The sequence below is a fragment of the Anolis sagrei genome, chromosome 6 (assembly GCF_037176765.1).
Source record: "Anolis sagrei isolate rAnoSag1 chromosome 6, rAnoSag1.mat, whole genome shotgun sequence".
Classification (NCBI taxonomy): Eukaryota; Metazoa; Chordata; class Lepidosauria; order Squamata; family Dactyloidae; genus Anolis; species Anolis sagrei.
The window spans coordinates 87,997,918-88,022,251 of record NC_090026.1 but is presented as its reverse complement, the minus strand read 5'-3'; the positions used below and the strand labels follow the sequence as shown (position 1 = coordinate 88,022,251).

Below are 24,334 nucleotides of genomic sequence, written 5' to 3'. Positions count from 1 at the left end.
TTAGCTGGAAAACCAACCAACGGACAGTGAAATGGTTGTAACATGGATGCTACTTAAGGAGATAACTCCTCCTGGGAAACTGAAGTGACTGAGTGAACTATATTTAATTGAATGAAAAAGCTTACAGTGAACAAACACATTCATGTTGTTAATGGAATTCTTTCTGAACAAGCCCTAGGTTTTGAGTCATCAAACAGAACAGGGCAGACAGGGAAAGTTGCCAAGGTTCAAAAAGTCCTAATGCCTTTCTTCAAGAAGTCATAAAGGAAAGTTGCCAGAGGTTGAGAGTAGAATGCCCTCTGTTAAGGTATCTACTTGCCCTACTCTTTCCTTATCGTTTATATTTGCTCTAATGTTAGTGTAACCATGATATTCAACAGTCTGCAACACAATAAGAAATACAATTGGCCAGCACAAACATTATAATAGTTCTGAAGCCACTGACTGAAAAGATAAAAAGTTGGTTAACCTCACATTTAGCCATATACTATTATGTGGGGGAACACCCACAGAAGCCAAATTATCTAGTTCTAAAACATACCTGTCTGAACAAAGTAGGATATCTGCATATTAGTAGCAATTCCAAACCAGGTTGTCCCAAGTTCACATTGCTATATCATGCTATCTCACGAACAGAAAAGCCCAAGCCGCAGAACTTATGTTTCCAAAGTTACAGAAATTTATGAATAAGGTTGCAAGTTTTAAATTGCTATATTTATTTATTTATTTATTTATTTATCGTATCAGGAGTGAACCAAGGGTACAGTTGTAATGTATTTAAAAAATCCCACAAAGTTTAGAAACTTGGCATTATATTAAATGTGCTTTGACCATTAGCTGGCCACTTGCTGTAGCCCAGTTAGATCAACAAAGGATCAGGTTGAATTTTATTGATTTCTTGACTATTTAATTACTTGTATATTTCATCATTCCTTCATTTCTTCTCCCAATTTCATTCTCACAGTAACCCTGTGAGGTTGATCAGTTTGTGAAAAAGAGACTGGGTTTCATGATAAAAGGGAATTAGAAACTTGACCTCCCAAGTCCCAGTCTGGCAACTGAACAACTTAGACTTCTGCAGAAAAGAAGAGAAGGCTACCTCATTAAACATCTAGAGAAGCGATTTGTATAAACAACGTAGAGAATTTCACTAGAAATTTGAGACAAGCTCAAAAAGTGGTGGACTTTTCTAAGGAAGTATCACAAATTAAAATCTCATATAACAGTCACCCAGTGCACATACTGTTCACTGTGAAACCATGGGTACCATATTAATTTCAGTCAGTGTAAGTGACTGAGCAACTGGAATGATAAAGATAGAAAGGCCGGAAGTTAGGCAATGTACTTTAAACATGAGGCAAAGGAATGGGCCAAGATTATGTTTAACTGTATCAGATTACTAAAGAAATAGCACGTAGATTCTAAGAACAAACATGTCAAACAATGGTCAAGTATTCATTAGAATGTATGGATTGCTTTTTAAATTTTATATGTGGGGGGGGGGAGTATTTTAGATGTTATTTAGCAAAACTAAATACTTTTCAGTTAAATTCAGTCAAACAGATGTAGTTAACCATTCAAAGTGGAATCCTATCTATATTTACTCACTTTAGTGTGTTAAACTGTGCTCATTCTCAAATAAACATGTGTAAGATTGTAGGCTGTCTAAACCAATAGCACAAACAAGTCAATTCTGATTATGGCCATTTTTTTGCAGGTTCACAAACTTTCTCTGTATTTTTTAAGAACTGTGTTAGATTATCAAGCTAAAATAAAAATTTATTAGGATGAACCCTTAGGAAGATGTCATTTGTTGTGTAAAACTAAAACAAGAAGCTATATTATTGTAATGCAACAAATGGATCGAAGCTATGATAGCCAATCTAATCTTTTTTCATGATTGTCCAGTATGATATGCCAGATGAATAGTTCTTAATGGAATCATAAAAATACCATCAAACATGCATATCATGAAATAAATACCGGTGCAGTTAGAATGACAGCAAATAAGTAATAAATGCTTCCTTTTTGTGAAATGGCAGGAACATGGTAACATCCAAATTGCCAGACACCAGCTTTTTCTAATGATGGCACTACCATATGGAAAAAGCAAATTTCTACATAAGCCTTGCTTAATCCCAATTCAGTGCCAGAGAACATCTTCAAGTGTTACATACTATCACCCTGTTTAGCATCCTCTGTAGCCCAACATCACAAAAAGGAAAAAAGGAGGCTCACAAATGAGTAGCTTCCATGCCACATTGTGCATCACAGTGAGAAAATCTGGTGGCAGTCAACACTCAAATGGCAACTTTTTAAACAACAGTGTCTTCCCAGATACTCTCGAACTTTCTTAAGTGACTCTTCTCAATTTATTTTCTACAATTCTTAATCTATAATCAAGATAATTATAGGGCAATCTTTATATGTCTAACTCAGCTCAAGAGAAATTCTGCTTTGAGGCTTACTGTCAGGTAAGAGTACCTATGACCACAGATTTAAAATTATACATAATTTATGCAACTAAGGCATGCTGATAATAACAAATTAAGCATGGGTATGAAGAATATCAAAGATAACAGAAAATGTATAGAAAAAAGGTCAAAAATGTCATAGTAAGATATTAGGCTTGGGCAATCCATGGTTCTAAATGGTTCTAAAGTACTTACAAAACTAAAGTTCTGGTGGTGAAAATTTCAGAACTCTAACCAAACTCTCAAAATTTCATAATAAATGGCAGTTCCTAATTGGTTCTGTCATTAAAATCACCAATAATGAAATAATAATTAAATTTTGAAAGTTTTGTTAGAGTTCTGAAATTTTCACCACCAGAACTTTAGTTTTGTAAGTACCGTAAAAACTGGCCTATTAGACGACTTTCTAAGCCTTTAAAATCCTTTGAAAAGTTGGGGGTCGTCTAATCTCCCGGATATAGCAGATGACAAATGGTAGCGACACTGGAGCCGAAGCAGCCGAGTCAGTGGATGAGAACCTCCGCTCGCAGCGGCCTGCTTGCCTGACTTCCAGGGCTACACAGGCCAGCGCTGGTGAGCGTGCCCGCCCGCCCCTGGTGCTGCCAGCGAGGCTTCCACCCTCTGTCTTGAGCCTCCAGGAGCAGCGTGGCGCAGGCCTGACGCTCCGTCGGGCCCCAGCTGGCCTCGGTGAGGAAAGAGGCAGCGTGAGGAAGGAGGCTGGAGGGCAGCCTTTCTCACTCTGCGTCCCTCCTTCCTGGGCCAAATTGGGGCCAAGGGAGCGTCTGGCCTGCGCCGCGCTGCTGCTGCTGCTGCCTCCAGCGCCGAGGAAGGCATCTGTGGGGTGAGGGAAGTGGAGGGAAAGGTGCACACCTGCGGAGACCTGCACTGGGGTAAGCAGCAAGCAGACTGTAGCCTGTGCAGGCCTCCGCAAGTGTGCACCTTTCCCTCCTCTTCCCTCGCCCCGCAGATGCCTTCCTCAGTGCTGCAGGCAGGAAAGGTGTGTGACGGAGGGAAAGGTGCGCCCCTTTCCCTCCTCTCTCACCCCATGAGCACCTTTACCCTCGCTGCCAAGGAAGGCATGCGCGGGGTGAGAGAGAAGGGGGAGAGGTGCGTGCCTTTCCCTCTCTTGCCCCATGTGCAGCTTTTCTGCCTCCTCGCACCGTGGTTGCGCAGGGGCCGAGAGAGGAGGATAGCAAAGCCACCGGGGCTCCCTTCTCCTCTGTCGTCGCTGCTGCTGCTGAGGAAGGAGGCAGGGGGGAGGGGGGACCAGGGGAAGACAGAAGGGGGTTGGAGCAGATGGCCCTTGGGATCTCTTCCAACCCTTTTATTAATGTTGTTGTTATTTTTGAAGCTGGGTGGCCGTCTGTTGGGTACTTTATGCATTTGCTGCATGAAGGCAGAAGGGGGCTGGACTAGATGGCCCTTGGGATCTCTTCCAACTCTTATTATTATTATTATTATTATTATTATTGAGAAAGGTTGGCTATCTGTCAGGGGTGTTTTGATTGTGCTCCTGCTGCATTAAGGCAGAAGGGGGTTGGACTAGATGGCCCTTGGGGTCTCCTCAGACTTATTAGTATGAATCTTATTGTTGTTGTTGTTGTTGTTGTTGTTATTATTATTATTATTATTATTATTATTGAGAAAGGTTGGCTGTCTGCCAGGGTTGCTTTGATTGCGCTCCTGCTGCATTAAGGCAGAAGGGGGTTGGACTAGATGGCCCTTCGGGTCTCTTCCAACCCTTATTAATATGAATATTATTATTATTATTATTATTATTATTATTATTGAGAAAGGTTGGCTGTCTGTCAGGGGTGTTTTGATTGTGCTTCTGCTGCATTAAGGCAGAAGGGGGTTGGAGTAGATGGCCCTTGGGGTCTCCTCAGACTTATTAGTATGAATCTTGTTGTTGTTATTATTATTATTATTATTATTATTATTATTGAGAAAGGTTGGCTGTCTGCCAGGGTTGCTTTGATTGTGCTCCTGCTGCATTAAGGCAGAAGGGGGTTGGACTAGATGGCCCTTGGGGTCTCTTCCAACTCTTTATTAGTATTAATGTTGTTGTTGTTGTTGTTGAGGCTGGGTGGCCATCTGTCAGGGGCACTTTGTATTGTATTAAGGCAGAATGAAGGGTGTTGGACTAGATGGCCTTTAGAGCTCCCTTCCAACTCTATTATTATCATTATCATTATCATTATTATTCATGTTAATATTAAGGCTGGATGGCCATCTGTCAGGGGTGCTTTGATTGTACTTTCCCTCCATGAAGGCAGAATGAAAGGGGTTGGACTAGATGGTCTTTAGAGCTCCCTTCCAACTTTATTATTATTATTATTATTATTATTATTCATGTTAATATTAAGGCTGGATGGCCATCTGTCAGGGGTGCTTTGATTTTGCTTTCCCTACATGATGGCAAAATGAAGGGGGTTGGACTAAATGGCCTTTAGAGGTCCCTCCCAACTTTAGGATTCTGTGAAAGAGATCTTCGTCAACCACAATCCAATAGTGTGATGCTGCAGCTGAAAAGGCCAATGCCATTTTAGGCTGCGTCAATAGGAGAAGCCTGAGAGAAGGCAAAAGGGAACTGATAATGGCACTTTACCTCGGCTAGTTTTTTAATTGCTTTAAATGAGTATTATTTATTGCAACTGTTTATTTTAACTTATTGCCAGCATGATGTAAAGGACCCAGAGTGTAAATGAAATTCAAGGAGAAAGAGCAACTGTAATGTACAATGTAAGGTACAATGTCCCTCTCATAGGAACCTGCTTCTCATAAGCATTTGAATTAAAATTACCATATTGAATTCAAATCTGATTTTTAATTTTTTTTATTTAGTGTGCATTGGAAGGGGGGTGGTCTTATATGGCAAGTATATGCTAAACTCTATATTTTAACTGGAAAAGTTGGGGGTCGTCTTATACGCCCAGTCGTCTTATATGCCGGAATATACGGTACTTTAGAACCATTTAGAACCATGGATTGCCCAAGCCTATAAGATATAAATAGTGTACCTAAAAATTAAAATAGGTTATTGACTGACTGTGGGTCTTTTATAACTACTTTGTAATCTTAAACAATAATGTATTTGCATATAAAATAGGTAATATTATAGTAGTAATAAGTAGAAATATATGTATTATTGTGCACTCTTTTATGCATGCCTAAAAGTCATCAATATCCTGTTGTTAATTTCATAATTTTCAACTACATAGCTGTAGTTTCCTAAAATCACTGCTATTGCATAAATTATATATTAAAAAGGTCATGTGTCTTTTTAGTGCTAAGGTAGAGCAAAGGGGAAACAATGCACACACATATGGCAAGTTAACCAATGACTTTATGAGGACATGAAGTAACATGGAGGGGTACAGACAATGAATGTTTCTTTTTAATGTCTAACCCTCACTTGAAAATAGAAGACATCTAAAGAAACATACAGGTTTGAAGTCACAGTTAACATTCTATCATAATTAGAAACATTTCAAGAACCCTGTAATTTCCAATCAAAATTACAGTAATTTCTGATACACAAGCCATGATTCATGACAGAATTTTACATTCCACGAGAGATTATAGTGGCCTGATGTATGACACAGTGAGTACAGCGCTAACATAAACAATTCAGTTTAATGTTTAAACAGCACTTGGTGTTTAGAATCCTACAATAAAAGAAACATATTATTGCAGAAATTATCACTTTGACAGTGATTGAAGGGTACGCAGGCATGTGGCCTGTAAAGCTATAATTTTTTACAGTCCACAGCTTGAGTTTAATCATTTTGATATAACATTTCCAAAATTTCCTTTTAAGTATTCCTTACAGCATATAACTTTAAAAAGAAACATCTTTTCTATATAATGAAAGATGGAGCAGCTCCCAACTGTAAACATTTTGGAAATGGAAGCTTAAATAACAACCTAAACTCCAAAATACCTTTAATAAAGGTTACATTTTGTCAATCTAGATAGAATTGTAACATGCTTAAAGGGAGATGTAAGAAAATTATCTGTTATATAGATTTACCTCTTAGCTGACCTTATAATTAAGGATAATCTATTTCCCAGTCAACTTTAAATGTAACGGGCCTGTTTCATCATGATTTCATACCTATAATCTAACTAGATAATATTCCAATATGTTTCCACTTTCAGTTAGACTGCATGATTGTGCATGACAGCTATATCCTACACACCAGCCACTGTACACACTACATTTTGAAGTAGCTTCATTAAATAGATGTTATACTAACCACAAATAATTGACACTGGCACCAGATTGTGGGCAATGTCAACAGGTCTGGAAAAGCACCTCGTTTGGGACAGCTTATACTTTAGTGATGGTAATCAAAATAAAATGTGTTTTTAAAATAACTACACCCAAACTAATGAGTCATTGAAAAAAGAAGCCCTAAAGCAGTGTCAAAAACACCCACTGGGTTATTTGAAGAGCACAGAAGTGTTAAAGTTTTCATATGTAGACATCTAAAGTTTAGAATGCATGGTACTAAAAGAGAATATTGACATAGTAATATAATTGCAGTATATTTGGAAGTCAAAAATGTTTTTGATCAAGACTCTCACTAAGGAAACACAGCAATATGGAGATAAGAGAAGAGGCCTTTTGTATAGGAAACTGTTGAAAGACAGGAAACAGAGTATGAATAAATGAGCAATTTACATAATAGAAAAATATCAGCTGTGGATTTTTCCTCCAAAAATGTTTATTGTGACTTACACTTTTACTTATTTGTAAATGATCTGGAAACTAGGATGATTAAAGGAAGTAACCACACAGAACTCCAAAGTATTTCTTAAACTATAATGTAAAGTAGATCCATTGCTCCTTCTATACTGGCCTTATATCCTAGGATCTGATCCCAGTTTATCTGATTATCCAACGCATTGCAGCACACCCAAACACCTGGGAGTTATCGTGGACCGTGTTCTGACCTATAAGAAGAGCTGCTTGAATATCAAGCAAAAAGTGGATGCTAGAAACAATATCATATGAAAGCTGACTGGCACAACCTGGGGATCACAACCAGATACAGTGAAGACATGTATTCTTTCGCTTTGCTATTCTGCTGCTGAGTACACATGGACAGTGTGGAACACTAAAACAGTGGATGTGGCTTTTAATGAGACATGCTGCATTATCACAGCATGTCTATGCCCTACACCACTGGAGAAATTATACTGTTTGACCAGTATTGCACCACCTGACATCCACTGGGAAGTAGCAGCTAACAATGAAAGGACCAAGGCAGTGACATCTCTGGCCTATCCCCTGTTGCATATCAACTAACACACCAACTCCTTAAATCAAGAAATAGTTTTCTAAGATCTACAGAGATACTCCCAGGAATGCCTCAACAAGCGAGAGTCCAAAAGTGGCAGGCTAAATTCCAGAACCTCAAGGCATGGCTGATACTGAGTGAGAAACTCCCCCCTGGGCACACAGAAGACTGGCTGACTTGGAAGGCCCTGAACAGTCTGCGCCTTGGCACCATGAGATGCAGGGACAACTTTAAGAAATGGTGCCACAAAGTGAAGTCCATGACATGTGAGTATGAAGAACAGCAAACCACAGACTACCTATTACAATACAACCTGAGCCCTGCCACATGCACAATGGAGGACCTTCTTACAGGAACACCAGGGTCACTCCAAGTGGCCAGCTACTGGCCAGAGAACATTTGGTATAATGCCAAGTTTTTAAACTCTCTATGTTTTTTAAATACATTACAACTGTACCCTCGGTTCGCTTCTGATATGATAAATAAATCTGATTATCCTAGATTATTTGGCAGTGAAGATTTATATAATCTAGTTCAAAGAAGATAACCTGGGATCAGATCCTGGTATATAAGGACAGTGTAGAAGGGTCCAAAGATATCCATTTAGAGATATATTAACTTACAGTAACTCCCTCATACTCAGTTTATTTTCATTGACAGCAGAGGCAAACAAGTGAGAACTTCCCAAAGGGATCTGGCTGACCACTATGGGAAGCAGGAGTCCGAATGTCTACTCTAATGCTATTTTCTTACAAATAATATACATATGTCAGATGATTGTATAAAAATAAATGCATTGTAATATTTGAAGAAGAGGTCAGAGTGTGGCAAATGAAGATGATAACTAGTAACTAAGGGTATCAAGCTATATATAATGCTTATTAAGTGACCTTGGAACAGTCACTCTCTCAAACTAATAAACTAATTTACTGCATTGTCATATTAAGATAAAATAAAGGAAGAAGAATCATCCCTAGAGCTCCTTGGAGAAAAAAGTAGGAGACAAATGCAACAGAGAAAAAGCCATGTTGGAAACATAAGACGTTTGAAGAATCAGATTCCCTTATTATTGAATAAAGACAATGCCTGTGCTGCTGAATTGTATGTTCTTTTCAGCATTTCCATGCTGATAATAATGTCATATTTAGTTGGTACATATTGCTAGAATACCTAAATATATTTGGATTCAAACATCTTTAAATTATCTAAAATTCTGGGTGCTGTAAATATTTTATTTTGATCTATTCTTTATGTTACAGAAGTCACCTATAGAAAGACCCATTACGGAAACCAAATTGAGCCAACCACACTTTTCTTCTAATTGCTGCAGGATTCTACCCATTGTGTGCAACCATTTCCACCTCTTTCTGTGACAATTTAAAGCTCTGGTCTTCTAGATACTACTAGACTGCCTCTTCAAGCACTCTTCATTGTTCACTATGTTGACTATAGCGGATACAAGTTGTAGTTTAACAGTTCCCTGCATTCCTCCTGATTCCTTCTTTTAAATATCTGTCTGTCCGTCTGTTTGTTCCTTCTAAAATGGAAAGCCCTCTTCCTATGTATCGAAGCAGCTCAGCCACTGTTATGACACACATACCTGTGGAGGGGAAATAAAAATAATGTGCTATACAATGAAATGTGAAATAGTAGAAGAGTTAATAGGAGAATGCTATATGAGAGGATACAGATTTTAAAAGTATATTTTAATTGAGCTACATTCCTTTCTGTTATTAATGTGGTGTCTTGACATTCATGAATGGCAATGGGATGATGGCTTTCTAAGGTGGTTGAGTTCTGCATTCCTGCTCTGTTCATAGGGCAACAGCTTTCCATTGTAATGTCAACAAGTACATCCAGTTTTTAAATACTATCAGACAAAATTGAGAGGAAGTTAGATGACACCTTGAACGCCATAGAAATTAAGAAGAAAACTTGTTAGGACAGCTAAGGTAACAACATTTAACATTTTATGTCTTGTGCCCATGCTTCATTCCGTCTTTCCCCTTCATTACGCCCATTTTAGCTGGATTACAGAACAGATGTAAAAAATACCAAATTTATCTCATTGATGCCTGGCGAGGTCCTTACCTGGCTTTTAGTTGCTGCGACCTTGGCAAATAATGCTTGAGACACTTTAGCTCTCTTCATTTCCTGCTGGATTTCATCATAAATGGAAGCATTAATGTTCATTGTATTGTTTTCTGGTTTGCCATTCCTTTCTGTTGCAATGGTTGCTGTTTTTACCTATAAAATAGGATATTAATGTAATTAGCTAACAGTTAAAAAGGAATGCCCAGTTAGGAAGCACAACTGTTTTCAACATTCACTGCCATACAAAGTGCTTTCAATTAGAAATGTGTTCTTTTGAAATCAAGATGGCTTACTTTCATCTACGCATGCTTAGGAGATTTTGAAGAGATTACACATTTTCCCTGTAATATTTTGCTAAACTTTTAAACCATAAGTACTAGAGATTTGCAGATATTCAGCACTGAAACCTACACCTATCTAAGGTAAAGGTTTTCCCCTGACATAAAGTCCTATCTAGTAAGATACAAACCACACTGAGTTCAATGGGCTATTATTAACATAAGTGTAGGACGCAAAGTATGGTTGCAACCTCAAAACATCTGATGGCAATATAATCTATTCAATCTATAACCTTTCCAAGTAAGATTTACTAAAAGTATCAAGGAACAGGCAGATTCCCTCATTGTTCATCTCTCTTAAAGTAACACAGTGTTTCTGCAATACAGAAATACTATTACTAACCTAATTTATAAGGCTCTTACAAGAAAAGAATATACAGAAGCATTTTGAGTATTTGAAAGAGCTATAAAGAAGCTAGTAAAGGTTTCCCTTTGTCATTAAGTCTAGTTGAGTCCGACTCTGGGGGGCAGTACTCATCTCCATTTCTAAGCTGAAGAGCTGGCGTTGTCTGCAGACACTTCCTAGGTCATGTGGCCGGCATGACTGCATGGAGCGCCATTATATAAATACTAAGTGTTATTTATTATTATTATTCTGTTAGCTTGGTTTCTTTTATATAAGAGTTAGTGTGTATAGACTGAAAAGTGACCAGTAGACAAACATTCAACTCCTTGTGTTTTGTTAAGCTCACCTGGTGACCTTAAACAATCACATTACATTAAATAAATTAATGCATGGCTATGTGTTTTAAGTTACCTATTGATTTGTGGCAATCTCATGAATTTCATAGGGCTTTTCAGCAGAGCTTGGATGAAATGAATTATTAACATTTCATCCAACAAGGGCTGAACACCACAATTACTATTTAACGTAATGTATTCTAAACTTGTTGGAAACATGTTCACAACTTTAACAAATGCTAGAAAAAGTTTAAATTTCTTTGTTCGCCAATAATTTTCTTTGGGCTGCTGCAGGGGAGGAAGAAAGAAAGCAAACACTGCTCTTGCGGTTTAGAACAGGTCAAGTTCTAGGATTTCTGGACTATGGATGAAACAAACTGAGCTGGTACAAATAGAAATGGGATGGAGAAGCATACAATAGCAGAACCAGACCTTACTGTTTCCAAATTATAAGTGAACTGCATGTACACTTTCTTGTGACTGGTGTATCAAAGCCCAGGCAAAAACAGTCAAATATCAGCAAAACACAGCATTTTCTCTATAATATTATTTTTCAAAATGGAAAGGATTTCATAATTATATTTAATAAATAAACTATTTATTATTTCCTCTTTTAAAATTGTTAAAAATGGGTTAAGCTTCTCTTCAATGCCCACTCTCTGTCAATTCAAAATCCCAATCAAGCATTCTAAGCTCCCTCCCAGTTAACTTTATCCATATTCTTCTATAAATTCTTTTTCCAATAATGTATCATATGTAATATATCATATTACATAGTATTAAACAGCTTCAAATTCAGATTATTCATACAGAAAAGTAAACTGATGAGCAGGCCCGTAGCCAGGATTTCGTTTCGGGGAGGGTCCGGGGGGGGGGCTGAGTTTCGGGGGGGGGGGGCTGAGTCTGAATGAAAGAGGGTCTAGCCTAGCAAACCTTTTGTATCATTACCCCAATACCCCCATGCATATGGGATATATTGAGTATGGTGATCAGATCATGATATGAATAAACATAACATTTTAAATAATGCACCAGTAAGGCCTTTTCGCGAACCACCATGAGAATTTCAGGAGGGGCTGAAGCCCCTCAAGCCCCCCCCCCCCCCCCGGCTACATGCCTGCTGATGAGGATTCTGGGAACTCATTCCCACCCAACAGTATCGGTGCCTCCAGGTGATTCAGAAGTAAGGGTGGTATTTGGGGGGAGTTTATAGAGTTGTGGAGGTATCCAGATGGCACCAGGAACTTTAAAAAATGCTATTCTCTTATCCTTGATAGTTTCATTCAATTTAAATTCAGAAAATAAATTGACATTTCAGAGGTTCAACAAACTGTCCAGGCTTGGTAGCCCGCAGTGATTTTGAGTAGATAAGTCAGAATACAATAAAAAGAATACCTTCCTATAACAACAACAACTTTATTTATATTCCACCCTGTCTCCCCTGGGGGACTCACGGCGGATGCCAACAAACAAAAAGGCAAACACTCAATGCCTCAATAACAGTAAATACAAATATAAAAACCCAAGATAAGCGCACATAAAGAGCAACTTATATTAGAAGTTGGTCACTATTCTACATAATAAGTGCAGCCTGTGATTTCCTGCCACTGCCCTCCTAAGCCAATCTAAGGTGACAGGAAACCTAAATCATGCATGACTTGGGTGTTTTGTTTTTTTTACTAAAATGGATCAATGAAGAAATGGATCCAGGTTTTTTTAAAAAAGCATTTTCATGAATGAGTAGGGATGAACAGCAAGCAGCACAGCTGAAGGAAAGCTTTTTTCAGTGACAGTGGGAAAAAGTACAGGGCAATTCTGACTTGAACTGCTGCTGCTAGGCAAATGGATTTTAAAAGGTCTGTTTCCTCCATGTCACAATTCCCATTTAGCTTCTTTTCCCTATGTTCCCTATGTTGACTATTTATTAAAGAAAAGAGAGCAGACCTAGCATTTTATAGTGTATTTTAACCTGCTGGAGCCTAAGAAGAGAGATTTTTGAAAATGTTACTCACTTGTAAAAGCATGTGCAGCTTCATGGAAACTCCTGTTTTCTCTTGAGTCCCTATGTAACACATACATTGGCTCTTTTCTTGCTTTGGCAGCAATAAAGATAGGAAAGAAATCTAAATAAAATTTCTGTAAACTCTTGAGGAGATACAGAATTTAATATGATGCAGGGTTCAAAATTTTAATTCAAACTACCAATTTGTTGTAGTGTACATTACTTTTGGCTTTTTGACTGAAAAAATACCCAAACATTTTAATCATTTTTACCCTCCTCCTCCTCCTCCTCCTCCTCCTCCTCTACAAACTATCTAGCAAGCAGATCTAATTTAGTCCTCTATATAGTGGAAATTAGTGGTCTCATATCTTTTTATTCATCTTTGCTCAACAAAGTTATTAATCTTCCCAATATTAGCTGGTGATGTGACTAAAGCAATGATGGGATTAAAGGCCTCAATCAAATTGCTAGACCCATCTAAAGTAAAACCATTTAATCAATTGTTAAATAGTTAACATTTATGCAAATCCTGCTGCATCAGTGGACTTAATCCTTGTCTGGATCTAGCAAATGGATTTAGGTGAAAACAACCACATGCGCTTAAAGCTTCATATATTAATAAGGCAATGTCCACCCAAGACCCAAGGGACTGACTGTTTTCCACCTGCCCGAATAATTTATTACATTAACAGTATATTAATTTGCTCTCTCTCTCTCTTAATATTTTGCAATGCAACTTATTTCAAACTATTTTCCATAGCCAAGATGCTCTAGTTTCATCTCATCTTTATTTTACTTCAGAGTAGGCATAATACAATTAATATTTCTGCCCCATCACCATCCTTGTCATAATCATCCTGCCTTTCTCAAGATTGCTTTGCCACTTTCAAAATGCAGTTATTTACTGTGGTTTGATTCGTTATCTGCTACTGATAAGCAAAAAACATAACTATATTGAACACATAAAAAGTGATTTGCTTTTCTATTAACTGGAAGCAATCACTTTTCAGGACTAAAATGGATAATTATTTTAATATCACCCTTGTGGGATAAATTAGAAAAAACTGTTAACAAACATATACATATGTGCAAATATATACAAATGTTTGTCTGTGTGTATGCACTAATATACACATACGTAAAGTTCTACACTTGCACATATATGCATATATATACACACACATACAGAGAGAGAAATAGTTAAATTCGGTTGGGTAGTTCTAGCTGGAGCAGATCTTTAAATGATCATCTGGATAGAAAGTGAACACATAAGTAAATTCCACTGATTCAATTAAGTATTCAGAGAGTGAATCTAGTACACTCTAGCTGGGACTAACAAGAGTTTGGTTAATATCTGTATGTGTGCATATACACTCAAATATGTTAGCTGACAGCTTTATAGTAAATTATTATATAAAAGGCCTTCACCAATAAATAAATAAATATCCAAATTAAGGACAAGATTTGCACTGATTATAATAAATTATAACAGTAAATTAAGATTAATATAACTTCTTTAAAAATGAAATAAATTCAAATTACTTTTTAGGACAAAACATTAATAAGGCTGATGAACTTGGAATATAGGTCACTTGAGAAGGTTTCCATCTCTCCCCCAAAAATTCTTGCATAACAGATTAACCTCAAAAATATTTCCCTTCCTTCCCAACAGTTCCTTTTGAACCATTAAGAATAGCATGGATGATTAGTCTGCTGTGCTCTAGTGAGCACTACATTAGATATTGCTAATTAACCTTTTAGAGGCTATCTACAAAGCTTTTTTTTATTGAAAGCATTGGTCATAATTTAGTATGATGCTTGCTACAGCTATCTCCTCCTCCAAAAGGTTTCATAATACTAAGTTTTTTTAAAGAGAGATTAAGTATTAAGAATTAGAAATGAACTCAGTACAGATCTCAGGAAGTAATACTATCAAAGGACATAAACACTTCAAAAACATTAAATTGGTATACTATCAAGGCTCATAATAACATTTGTTCTTTATGTAATATCACTGATGCACAAGGAATGCTACAATCTTTGAAACAATGCCTACAAAGACTTTACATGTAATATAACTATTATTCACTTTGCCACTTGGTTATTTATAATGATGACAATACTTCAATAAAGAATTTATGGAACCAACCTACGTTTTCAGTCCTATCTAAGAAAATAAATGTTCTATTACTGGTAATTATTTCAATATATTTAGAAAATACAGCTTTCCTAGGAAATCTGCATGCACACCCACAATTAAAACTGCTTGCAAAGATGGGGGTTTTGCAGTCATTCATATTTTCTGCGGAAAGCCCAAAAGGATGAAAATACAAACCATGAAAAATAAGTTTTTCACAAATATGGGAGTTTACGTTGTTTTTCTCAGTTGAAAAACAAGCAAGCAACCAAACAAAACATTTATGAATGTATTCTCATAAATGTTGTGTTAGTTTAGGATCAAAAACATTTTAAAACCCTACTTTCATTTTTAATATTACACTGTATGTTAAAATTCATAATGTAATTAATTCCTCGCAAAATGAACTACTTTTTCTTTCTTTTTTGGAAATGGCACAAGCGGGATGAAAAATGCAATTGCTTTCAGAATGACTTTTCATCAGGACAAAGTTTACTACTCCATTATTACAGTGGCGCCTGGAAGCATAGCTGTATTTAAGTGTTAGTGTTTCCATTAACTGTCTTCACCACAATCATTTCTCAAAAACAAAAGACTGCATTTTATATTTTGGCCATTCAAATGTATTCTTAAAACGAGAACTGCCCCCAAATTATAAATCATAACTATTTTCTCTACAGGGAGTGAAAAGCCATTTAGTTTTCAAAGGTGTTTAAACAAACTTGTTCAAGTATACAAAAAGCTGTCCTCTGAAAATAGAGATTGCATCATGCAATCTCTTATTTCAATCTCTTAATGTCAGTCTTATGTCAGCAACCTAGATGGAGGGACCTGTGAAGGTCCAAGAAACCTTATATTCAGAAACTTTAGTTTGCTATACCTTGGACCAAAATCTAGGAATACTTCATCTTGAATAATGTAATTGAGTCTGTTATTAAAAGAGCAGTCACAATTAGTAGATCTTGTCTCAAGATCCCAATTATTATTTTACATTGCGCTGCCATACATGTGCCTTCCCTTTACACTCAACTGTGTTTTTTTGAAGAGCTATACACATAGGCGCTTGTCTTACATATAACTTGCCTCAAGTACTGTGGGAGGAATACATTGTGAAGCTTAGTCTTCACATCAAAACAAATGGAACAGAAAACGTCAATATCTTGCATGTAACAAAACAAGTTGAAGAAACTTGTGAAACAAAACTAACAGGATAAATGAAGGAGATAGACTTTTTTTAAAGAGCTCTGCAGTGTTTTGTAAAAGAATTAATATTTCACAACAGATGCAAACTAAGTCCTTGCAATCCATTTGGTCATTTCTGTCTGCTTAGGTTTTTAAAGATGGATCAAATACATATCTATGTCGTTTCTTACTGGTGCTATTTTGATATAAAAGCAAAACCTTCCACTCATAAAGCAATATATGGAAGGTAGGTATTCTGTGATGTGCATTTGTTTTTCACACAACACCAATATTTTAGCAACGAGATTATAAAGATGAAGAAAATTGTTTACTTGTGTAGGTCGGATAGGTGGTGTGCTTATGAGAGGTGTGGGGCCCATAGCAGAAGCGGCATTCAAGCTTCTTTCCCTTTCATCCTGGTATATTCTATCTCTTTCTGCTTCTGGCAGCTGCAAGAAATTCTGCATAGCCCGAAGGTTTACTAGTAGAGACTGTGAAGCAGTCTTGGGGTCTTCTTCCTTTCGCAGGATTTCTGAGAGCAAGCCCTGCAGAGAGAGGGGGAAAAAGGACACACACACAAAGCCATTTTATGCTATGCAGTTTTATGTAACAGACAGACACTGCTAATCATGTTTTTGTTTCACTGACTCTAGAAAATACACAGTAAAAAGGCATTCATCCTGCATAGGAATATATTACTGACAATTTAGGTAGTGCAGAAGAGAGCCTCAATTGTATTCTTAATTTTATTAAGCATCTGCTTTATGCACAATACAAACTGAATCTGCTTAATTGGTCTCTTCTTTTTTACTGACTTAACTTGCCATGAAATCTTTCTAAAGCAGAGAGGAATAAATAAAATTCAAGTAATTCTGCGGCACTGTTACATCACAGACACGCAAAGTCTGAAATAAAGCATATATTCAACCTATATAGGCAAAGGCCATTCCTGAAACTTTTGGGGCTCTTTATAGCTCATGGATTTGATACACCATAAAAAACAGGGAGTAATTCATGTGTAGGTTATCATTTTGAAAGGAATAACTCCCTCCAGCTCTAATTTGAAAAAATAATTGTGAGCAAATGGAAAGGGAATCATTAGAAAATATGGCCTAATTGATTAAAACAATATTTATCATTTGTCAACACTTTTTTTTCTTTTCTCTCTTCACAAATATATGGAAGAAATACAGATTCACTTCTTCATTCATAGCTACCCCTCTTTACACACCAGCAAAATCCAAGAATCACAGATGGGATTATTTACTTATCTGGTTATGCATTTCCAAATACTCAAGATTTGAAGGTGGAATACGCAGTGATAAAAATGCTAACACAAGTAGTTATTTTGAAAAGGCAAGTTCTTGGGAATCTCGGCTCTCGATATTATTTAAGCATAATTACAGGAAAGCTTCGTCTTCTCAAAAGAAAAGACCAAAATGGTATGTAAATAGTGATTGGTTGGATTTTTAAAATTTTATCCTTTATACACATAATTTCAGTTAAACTGATACATGAATTCACATCAAAGATCTACTTGATCACCATATCTAGACCTGTTCTTCCCTGATTAGTAAATCTCATTACTTACTATCCCTGGTAGCAAACCTCTCACTTTATAGATTGAGCAATGATTTTATAATCTGGAGCTTTTTATTCTTCAGGGAATAATGGCACATTGGCATTAATTCTTCATTCTCTATTTACTAATCTAGTTTACTATCTCTGGAGGTAATGAATGGCTTTATGTCCTGCTCTTTTGCCCGACTGTACAGAACTTCCCTTTGACAGAAATGGTCACAAAAGGAAGATTCATTATTTAACTAGGGGGAAGTCAAAATTAAAGAGCAAGTAAACAGCCTGAAAGGAGTAGAACTGTAACAGAAAAGAAATAAAATACAGGTGGGAATATATTACTTGAGTAATCATTTAATGAACTAAACCAGAAATGGAGCACCTCTGACCCTCTAGCTCTAACCTTCCAATCTCTACATCACACTAGTTTCCAATATTTGCATGGTATTGTATTTTAATTCAAGGTTCATGTTCATTCACCCTCAAAGGGACAACAAACCCTACCAGTTCTGATTTAGAACCTTATGAATTTGGCTGGATATGCATTTGGAAGAGATTAATAGCTATGTTTAAATACAACTCCAATCTATTATTAAGCATTTGGAAAGAGACTGCTCTGTGGTTTACTGATCTTGCTTACATTTTCAAAGATTTGTAAGTGCCAGTGTTGTATATGCAGTAGACTGGATTATTTATTTAATGGATGGACAAAACACAGAGCCTTCTACAATAGACTAAACCTGCCATCTGATCTAGAGAATAAATGTCACTGTGCCCATACTGACTGCAGTAGAAATATTTGCCTCAAAGTAGACCATCATCTGCATCTGTGCATAATCTACTGTTGTGGCCATGTCAAGAGATGGGAAACATGAGTGTTTCCAATTCATTTAAATTATGTGCACATATTTTACACATTACATTACACATTAAATTAAACTATCCTTAATCCTTGTTGCTAAGTAATGTGACCTCCATGAATATCATAGGATAAAGTCAGAAGCCCTGATTGGACATTGCGCTTGTAGGATGTGTCACTTGGGAAAGTATTTGGACATGTCACCAGTTTGTACAGCGAAGTGGTATCCAAAACTCTTTAAGCAAATGTTTCCTGGTGGGTGCAGCATTCTGCATACTCTGAGAATGACATTTGAGGACAGACTCCACCTCACTGCCCCCCCCCCCAAGTCTACCTTTCTCAATGCTCCCTGTAATCATTCAGAATTAAACTAGAAATAGTTATGCTACCTCAACTCTTAACAAGGTCTCAGACAAAGAAAACACATATTTCCTTACAACAAAATCTTCAGCTTTGATAATTCTGTAGGTTGGCCATAATTGAAATATTTTTCCATATAGCTACAATGGTCCATAAGGAATAAAAACTAGCTCAAATAAGCTATGTATGTCATATTCTAAGGAAAGAAGCTAAAAAAATCCAGCTACATCCTAAACCTGATAGTTTTATTATCAATAGAATATAGTAAATTGCTAAATTGCCAAATCTCATTGGGATTAGCAAGTGCATACAATCAACTGTTAATACATCATTAACCTTTGATGAAGAGGGCAATAACCAGAGTTATGACAATGTGCTGACCAAGTTTAATGCCCATCTTCTCTACTAGGGATGTGTTTTATGAGACTGCCTGTTTCCATCAGAAACCAGGAGATGTTATTGAGTCTTATTATTGATTTGCCCCAAGGAAATGGGAAATTGTTTCCATTTGATGTTTGTTGTTTTGTCTTATTCTGTTATAACAGGCTGTGCATTTTATTTAATTTTGGTTTGTTAAGTTATAATTCATATTTATATGTTGGGTTGTATAAATTTTGTTAGTATGGATGTATTGTTGTTTTATTCGGACATTGAATGTTTGCCTTTTATGTTTGGAATCCGCCCTGAGTTCCTTTGGTGAGATAGAGCGGAATAAAGTTTTATTATTATTATTACATATTATATTACAATTTGATAGAGACATCAAAAACCTTATCCAGAAATCTTGTCTTGCTTGGGGTCTTGCAACTGGATTGAGAAGGATTTGATTTCCTTGTTGGGTGACATATTCTGAAAATGGACAGTGTGTGCATATTCTTGCTGTCTCTGACTTCACAAACAGAATTGGCCATGCTATCTTTCTGGCTTGTTTTGTGGAATGAAAATTGGAGGTGCCATTTTTCAGTAATTTTCTTCTGTCTTAAAAGTACAAATTTAGAAGGTAATTATGGAGGATTCTATTTAGATTTTATTTTGACACCATGATATTTAATGTATATATGAAACTGTTGGAAGAAGTATTTTAGATTTCTGAGCCCGTATACCAATGGCATGCAACTTTACTTCTTTTCCGCATAAACCAAATGAAACTTTCTAATTTCTTGACAGACTGAAAACTCTAATTGTTTGGATTAAGGGAAAAAATTGAAGCTACATAGGTGGTGCTAGTGCTTTGAAAGGCAAATAGAGCTCCAACCTTCACTAGATATGTTTATGCTCCCTTGAATACAGGGGTTTTTTTTCTCTAGTATGTCAGTCACATCTGTTCTGGGAAACATCTGATCTGGCCACAGTAGTGTGACTTCGTTACATCCTGTTTGCATTTCAGTTGACTCAAACAGCTGCAGTCAGACTGCTGTAAGGAGGTGTTAGTTAGGCGATACCTCGCTTTCCGAGGATGATTGTCTTCCAATATTCTTGTGGGTCCGTATGTGGCTGTGGAGCCCTATTGTTGCTCTGCATCTTTTTCCGCAGTGAGGGCATTGGTTTCCAGGTGGAAGGCAGTCCCGGTCGGGGTTGGCTTGACGCGCCTTCCTCTTGGCACGCTTCTCCCTTTCGCCCTCCATTCGTGCCTCCTCAAATTCTTCAGCACTGCTAGTCACAACTGACCTCCAGCTGGAGCAGTCAAGGGCCAGGGCTTCCTAGTTTTCAGTGTCTATGCCAGAGTTTTTAAGGTTGGCTTTGAGCCCATCTTTAAATCTCTTTTCCTGTCCTCCAACATTCCGTTTTCCGTTCTTGAGTTCGGAGTAGAGCAATTGCTTTGGGAGACGGTGGTCGGGCATCAGGACAACGTGGCCGGTCCAGCGGAGTTGGTGGCGGAGGACCATCGCTTCAATGCTGGTGGTCTTTGCTTCTTCCATCACGCTGACGTTTGTCCGCTTGTCTTCCCAAGAGATTTGCAGGATTTTCCGGAGGCAGCGCTGATGGAATCGTTCCAGGAGTTGCATGTGACGTCTGTAGACAGTCCACATCTCACAGGCATATAGCAGAGTTGGGAGGACAATAACACATCCCTGTTTGACACCAGATTCCACCTTAAATGGGTCACTTTGGGAGCCATTGCTGTCCAAAACTGTTGCCATCATGTCATCATGGAGGAGCCGCAGGATGTTCACAAATTTGTTTGGGCACCCGATTTTTTGTAGGATGGTCCAGAGAGCGCTGCGATTCACTGTGTCGAATGCCTTTGCAAGGTCGATGAATGCCATGTACAGAGGTTGATTTTGTTCTCTGCATTTTTCTTGGAGCTGTGCAGTGAAGATCATGTCCACAGTTCCTCTGGAGGGGCGGAAGCCGTTCTGCGATTCTGGGAGGGTGTCTTCTGAGAGGGGAAAGGCAGTTTGCAAGGATTCTTGCGAGGATTTTCCCAGCTGAGGTTAGAAGGGAGATACCTCGATAGTTTTCGCAGTCTGTTCTTTCCCCTTTTTTGAAGAGGGTGATGGAGATGTGTATTCACTTCTCACACCAGTTCTGTTGAGTACTGGCCTGTTCTTGAGCACATTTCAAAGTGCTAAGTCCAGACTATTATCCCATATAAACCTGTCCGGCCTTTGAGATTTTCATGGGCCAACCTTCACTCAGTACAGCCACTTTGATAGACACAACCTGGATACAAAAGGAGACCTTCTTGATAACTATTCCTAGACACTGTAATTCTCTTTCTAAGGACGCTAGACTGCTGCATCTTATGTCTTTTTATTATTAGGCAAATACTTTTACAAAAAAACCCATGACAGGATTTGGAAAACTATATGTCAGAAAGAGCTTTTAAAGCTATGCTACACTGCTTTTTACCTGCGTTGTCTTTCAATTTTTAAAATTTATGTTTTGTTTTTCATGTTAAATGTAGTTTAATTGCACTATAATGACATGTTTTGTAAGCTTTACTCTATATTGCATTTTTAAAATAATATGTATGCTGTTTTCAGTCCTAGCTGGATGGAGAAGGGAAGAATATTAAAATCTAACTAAAATAAAAACATAATGCTCTGAATCCTATTTATTAGTCACAAATAAAGCACACCCACTGAATCAATTGTTGTCCCATTAAATAAAGTAGACCCAATTGAATCAATTGCATGTAAATCCCATTGATTTTATGGGGCCATTATCACTGTGGCTAACAATAGGATTGATTGCATTGTAGATCTGTGGCTCTCAATTTCATTACTTCTGATCAGCTTTGGGGGGGATTTATCCTCCCCACCTGCTCTTTTATTGGGGGGATAGTTAATAGCATAACTACTATTTTAGCCAAAACATATTTGAGATGAATTTGAATGTGTGTGTGTCTGGGATTCCTTCTCTCAGAGATAACACAGATATCCTTATAGCTATATGTAGCATCTGTACATAAAAAGAAAGAACCAGCTTCCCACTAAATGCTTATCTTAAAGAAATGGATTGAGTATAGTAAGCCATATCCTCTTCTCTCCATGCTCACATGAGCAAATGGAACTGCATCTTCTGTACCAGACCTAATCTATTTTCTGGGTAAAGAACTAGTGGGCCAAATGGTACTTTTTAGGAGACCACAGTTGGCCACTGGTCCTTCAGTTGTGGATCAATAATATATCCGCATTCCTAGAAGTTATTCTGTGCTTGCTTGAAAGCAACATAATTTTCTTTCACTGCCATTATGAGCCATTTACCTTTTAAGCTCTCAGATGCCACAAAACATCTTGGCCCCCAGTATTCTGGATATATGATTGATGGGTACTAGATGCAGTGCCACTGCCCACACACCAATGGGACTGAAATGCCAGTTCTGCAAAACAGGGCCCTTTTTTTACCTTCAGCAAAGCTATCAAGACAAGATTATTTAAAAAGGGCCTTTTGAGTCAGGAATTTGTTTTTTGCTTAATGTTCTGTTACTTACTTTCAGTGTTAGTTTCACTGATTGATTCTGGTTGTTTTGCATAATATATGTGCTTGATTATAAGTGAGTACAACTTTGAATGAACATGTGTAGACAAGTGGTTTATACATAATGTTAGATAAATAAAAATGAAGTCATTACATATCATGGGCAGCTATACCAATAATTGCTTTGCTAATATAGCCCGAGTAATTTTCCAATGTATTAAACTTCTGTTACTAAACATCCACTATGCATTAAACAGAGAGATGTCTGCTTAAATGTTTTTCCAAGAGCCATTTTTGCCTTATAGTAGAAATCGATTTGAACCACAGCAACATTGCACAAGCCAAACAAAATCTTTACAAATCATCACAAGTATATTTCATTAGTAACTGCACAAAAATGTTCAATAAATATCAGTACTTTCAAAAGCTAATTATGAATTCTTTAAAATGGGAGATAAATGGAAGTGTCTGCCAATATGAACTAAAACACAGCCTGTCTGGCCCCCAGTTTGTCTGCTCTTTGAACATAATCACTGATTCAGATAGATTTTATCAGGCTCATGAAACTTCAAAGCTTTCCCAAGAAAATTGTGATTTGCTGAAACTACCACCACCACCATCCACCCCCCTTGCCAAATATGCAGAACATCCTCATATACTGTCTCTACTGCAGTGGATTGAAATCTCATATCCAGGTGGAAGATTATTTTCAAACTCCACCCGCAAGTCTGGAGTCCTGCCAAGTAAGTTATAAGCAGACACATTTATCTTTGTCACCTATTAGCAAGAGGAGAGCTGTCAGGATGGTGTAATAGCACCTTTTTACCTTTTACTCAAACAGTGATATGGATAGTGTGCTTTTTCTTAAATTACACTATGAGGAATTATACGAACACTGGCAATTTCTGTTATACTTAAGCAGGCAAATTTCCCTCTATCACATAATTTACAGAACTCAAATTCAATAAAACATTACAGGATGGTCCATTACTGTTATCAATTTTGAATAATCCATCTTCATTCTTCATTTTACTGGAAAATAAGCAGTGTGCCAAAGACAATATGAAAAAGGAAGAGGGGGAAATGAAGAAAACATAGCTGGGTGAACTTTTATGCAGTCCTTTTGCATAAAAGGACAGAACAAGAGCTACTTACAAATCTGTTCTCAATGCTGCTAGTGTCACATAACATGCCAGTGAACCTAGAAGCTGGAGATTTCCAGTCTTTTCCTTGGAGAATCAGAAGAGTTTCATCCTGCTGCTCAAAATGGCAGAATGGAACCCTTATGCTCACACCGCTGACAAAAAGTAGACCTGCTAATCTAGTGAATTCACTACTACAGCAAGGGGAAAGGATACAGAAGCTGGATGAGGACTTTCCTGAGGTGTATCTACACTGTAGA

The 24,334-nt window shown here is 37.4% G+C and overlaps 1 protein-coding gene across 12 annotated transcripts in view; it reads right to left on the bottom strand.

Moving 5' to 3' along the window:
• SATB1 (SATB homeobox 1) overlaps positions 1-24,334 on the bottom strand; it is a 126,323-nt gene that overhangs the window by 27,177 nt on the left and 74,812 nt on the right. For 9 of the 12 annotated variants that reach the window (XM_060781969.2, XM_060781958.2, XM_060781957.2 and 6 more), the window contains 3 exons: positions 16,547-16,759; positions 12,906-12,986; positions 9,872-10,027 (listed from right to left, as the gene is read on the bottom strand). In XM_060781969.2, the coding sequence (XP_060637952.2) occupies positions 9,872-10,027; positions 12,906-12,986; positions 16,547-16,759 (450 nt within the window). The remainder of the gene's footprint in view (positions 1-9,871; positions 10,028-12,905; positions 12,987-16,546; positions 16,760-24,334) is intronic. The other 3 variants (XM_060781965.2, XM_060781968.2, XM_067470232.1) reach the window with 1 other exon arrangement.